We start from the raw sequence: 3,399 nt of genomic DNA, 5'->3' as shown, positions 1-3,399 counted from the left end.
TCGAACCCGCGTCTCATAGCATCATCGGGAGAAGGCACCAACCACCATCGGTAGATTAAGTAACGTTTTTATGGTATAATAACTGACATAGAAAATATTTGCACACCAAAAATCATACCCTAAATATTTTTTTCCGAGAATTCCCGGGAAACATATAAGCAAACAATACTCCTAGTTGTGAATATTTCAGAAATAAATATTATCTGAATTAAACCTTGACATGAAATTTACAGACTAGCTGATTATTGTCCATGTTTGCATAAATGTCTCATATGCAACAGCAAGCTGAGAAAAACGCATTTGAAGTTTGTCCTATACATAAGGCTACGTGTTAAATTTTCGCGAAAAAACTGGATTTCCTCCTGATTTCAAGAACAAAGTACTGGATGTTATAGACATTTTTGAAAGAGCACATGATTTTGAACCAAACTGCATCAATAACTTAAAAGTGATGAAAATGCATATGGGACATTTATGCGATCAGGGGCAGTTTAGTTCAATATGAACAGTAGATTGAAATGAATTAAATCAAATCAGGTTCTCTAATAATTATTTTTTGTATAATTTTAAAACATTGGTGTCAAAAAGGTAGAAAAATGTACACATCCGCTTGTATTTTGGTAATTGAGTCCTAAAATGAAGCTTAGATTGCTGATATTATTGTTTACAGCGATAAAGCTTATTTTTCTGAGTACAATGACCCTTTGTACGAGCACAAAGAGTTTAAAATGGATTTTTAAATCAATTTTGAAAAATTAACCTCGCGGTTCTTCTTGACAGAAAAGCTCCTACTTGACAGCTCGTTCCAAGGGGACCATAGTTGATCCATCGAAAAAATGTTGTCTTGTCAAAAAAAAAATTTGCATTAAAATGAAAAAAAGTGATCAGAAATGGTGTTTTTTACCGTTGTACATAAAAATTGACATAGGACTTTAGTACCCAATTCCCTGGAAATTTACAAATTTCCCGGGATTTTTTTTTCGGAAAATCCCGGGAAATTCCGTGATTTTTTTCCCGGGACGGGAAATTGGACACTCAAGTTGACTGGGTTTGATCTAGATCCTGGTGGTTTGACGTCAAATCGCTGTTTAAAGGTTTTATTGAAATTGTGAAAACTATTTAAGTAAAAAAGTGTCCCTTCTTTTCCCAAAAAAATACAATGGGTCGGGTATGCGAAGCTTTTTTCACAGCCGTATTTTTATCATTTGCATTTTTGTAGCGATTGAGAATTTTAAACGAGATTTTAATTCTCAATTATTCTGTGGACCATAAGATAATTGAGTTTGAAGGAGTTAAGAGAAAATACTCTAGATTTTGGTCAAGAAGTCAACTGTTGGTTTTATGAATATGAAAACAAACATTCGATTTTTTAAATGAAATTAAAAAATTGATTGTGTTTTTCTTTTGACCAAATTTTGAGGCTTTATAGAGCTAGGGGAAATATTTCCATTATTTTCATACCTCCGTAATCGTTCGATTGTTCATTAGGGTCAATACACGTTTGTTTGGCAGGTTAGGGATTCCGTTCCATTTCCTAGTTAAACATCTCCTTTCAAAGAAACTTGCTTGCTTACTTCCTGCTGGACTTTGGCCGTCTTATTAATTTAAAGATTCATGCTCAAAAAAGAAAAAAAAAGGTTATTAGTTTTTCCATACAAGTCTCTATAAAAATTTGACGGCTGGTCATACAAATAGGGCACTCGACAATCTGTATTTTGTGATTGTTTTGGTGTCTTCGGCAAAGTTGTAGGTAATGATTAGGACATTCCAGAAAAAAAAATCACGGAAACAACCTTTTGTGCTAAAGTTCAGGATGGTAAAAAGCTGGTACCAATGTTATGATTTTAGGAAGAAAGAAAAATCTAAATTTCCAGAAATATGAAAAATATAATTTGCAATCTGCTGTGATTGCGAAAAAACTACGATTTCTTCTTGGTTTTCATTAAGCCCAATAACTAAAAATCCCTAGGCCAATAGGTTTCTCTGTATGGGTTTTGCTTAAATTTCGGGCACCGGCCTTTTTTGCATGTACGCTCGAGTGTACGCTAGTATTGACCACCAAATGTTCAGATCGATCCGTGATAGTTTTTACTGTCCAATAAGATTGTATTGAACCCATAAAGTTGGAATATTTGTTGTACACTTCAAGTTCAAGTCCAAGGTTTTTCATTGAATCGAAATTTCGATTCCTAGTTCACACAACTTTTATGTTATTTAGTTTTTGTTCAAAAGTTATTAGGATAATTCCATATTTCTTGTGTAATTTTCTTTCATCCTAAATGAAACGAAGAATGCTAAATTTAAGTTAAGCTCTAGTTTATTTGCACTTTTTCCTTATCACTAAAATGCACCTTAACATTACAAATAATCGTATTCACTAGACACTGCCACTCGCACAAAGGAACATACACAACTGATGAAGAGAGAATCGCTCATTGCTACCCCTTAATCTACACTTTAGTACGGACAAAAGGGCGCCCCGGCCGCGGGTATACTTCCGGGCAGCGCGTACGGCGTCGGATTCAGCACGCGGCAGATCTCCTTGTACGACCGTCCCTTGGGTCGGGGTTTCGCCGTCCTACTGACCGCTCCACCCCCACCGCCGTAGTATCCGTACTGGTTTCCACCGTAACCGCCACCACCACCTCCACCGGAATACGACGGTTGATACGCCGCAAAGCCAAACAGCTTGTCCAGCAGAACCGGCGTCGCGTGGACCATCGCGGTCACCAGCAGCAGCACGGCGGCCAGGGCTGCCAGCAACGAGTGGAGCGACCTCATGTCTAAGAGGGGAGTTATTTTTAGATCAAGAGAGAGAGGCTGGTTTAGCGCACCTTAAGAAGGTCTCACTTGTTTATGCGGGGTCTTAGACGGTTTGTTGGTTGCCTTTAAAAGGTCTGGCCAAGATCACTTCGGGCTGCTGCAACGCGATCTTCAACGACAGCTATCAATTAGCAACTACGCTGTGGCTCGCGAGGTTTAATCAAATCAATTATCTCGACGCGATTATTTTCACACCACCGACTTCAGGGCGATCCTTAGATGTAGAGTATTTGGAATGATCACTTGGCACGCGCGCGGCGGTAACAAGTTGCTACTTTTTGTACGTTCTTAAATACGAGTCTACGCGCTTCAAGAGAACAGGTCTGAGATCTGATGTGGCAAACGGTTGAGGTTCTATTGGATGGAGTGACGCCGAACCGGCTTGCTTTTATAAGGGCTCCCTATTTTTTGTTGTTGTTGCGGCCGAAGTCTAGTGGCGCGCTCGATCGGGATCTTGCCGGTTCTTCGGTTTGTTTTGTGTAAAGTTACTGATAGGAGCTCGGGATGGTGGCGGTTGTGAATGAAACGTTGCGATGTGGGATTACACGGGAGGGATGGGGAATTTTCTGTAAATAA

The 3,399-nt window shown here is 39.0% G+C and overlaps 1 protein-coding gene across 2 annotated transcripts; it reads right to left on the bottom strand.

Annotated features, from left to right (window-relative positions):
• Nucleotides 1–2,294: 2,294 nt before the first annotated feature.
• Nucleotides 2,295–3,193, bottom strand: LOC120427222 (uncharacterized). Of its 2 annotated transcripts, none has more exons than XM_039592085.2 (2): nt 2,835–3,193; nt 2,295–2,783 (listed from the first exon to the last, which is right to left on the bottom strand). In XM_039592085.2, the coding sequence occupies exon 2, from the start codon at nt 2,779–2,781 to the stop codon at nt 2,458–2,460; it is 324 nt and encodes a 107-aa protein (XP_039448019.1). In that variant the 5' UTR covers nt 2,782–2,783; nt 2,835–3,193; the 3' UTR covers nt 2,295–2,457. The 2 variants fall into 2 exon arrangements, with proteins under 2 accessions (XP_039448019.1, XP_039448020.1); XM_039592086.2 differs by having other exon boundaries at nt 2,851–3,193.
• Between the last annotated feature and the right edge of the window lie 206 nt (nt 3,194–3,399).

This window comes from Culex pipiens, chromosome 1, assembly GCF_016801865.2.
Source record: "Culex pipiens pallens isolate TS chromosome 1, TS_CPP_V2, whole genome shotgun sequence".
NCBI lineage: Eukaryota > Metazoa > Arthropoda > Insecta > Diptera > Culicidae > Culex > Culex pipiens.
This window is presented reverse-complemented; position numbering and strand designations above follow the sequence as displayed.

Excerpts from the sequence above, each read along its gene's own strand:
- LOC120427222 (XM_039592085.2), bottom strand. The coding sequence starts at position 2,781 with ATGAGGTCGCTCCACTCGTTGCTGGCAGCCCTGGCCGCCGTGCTGCTG.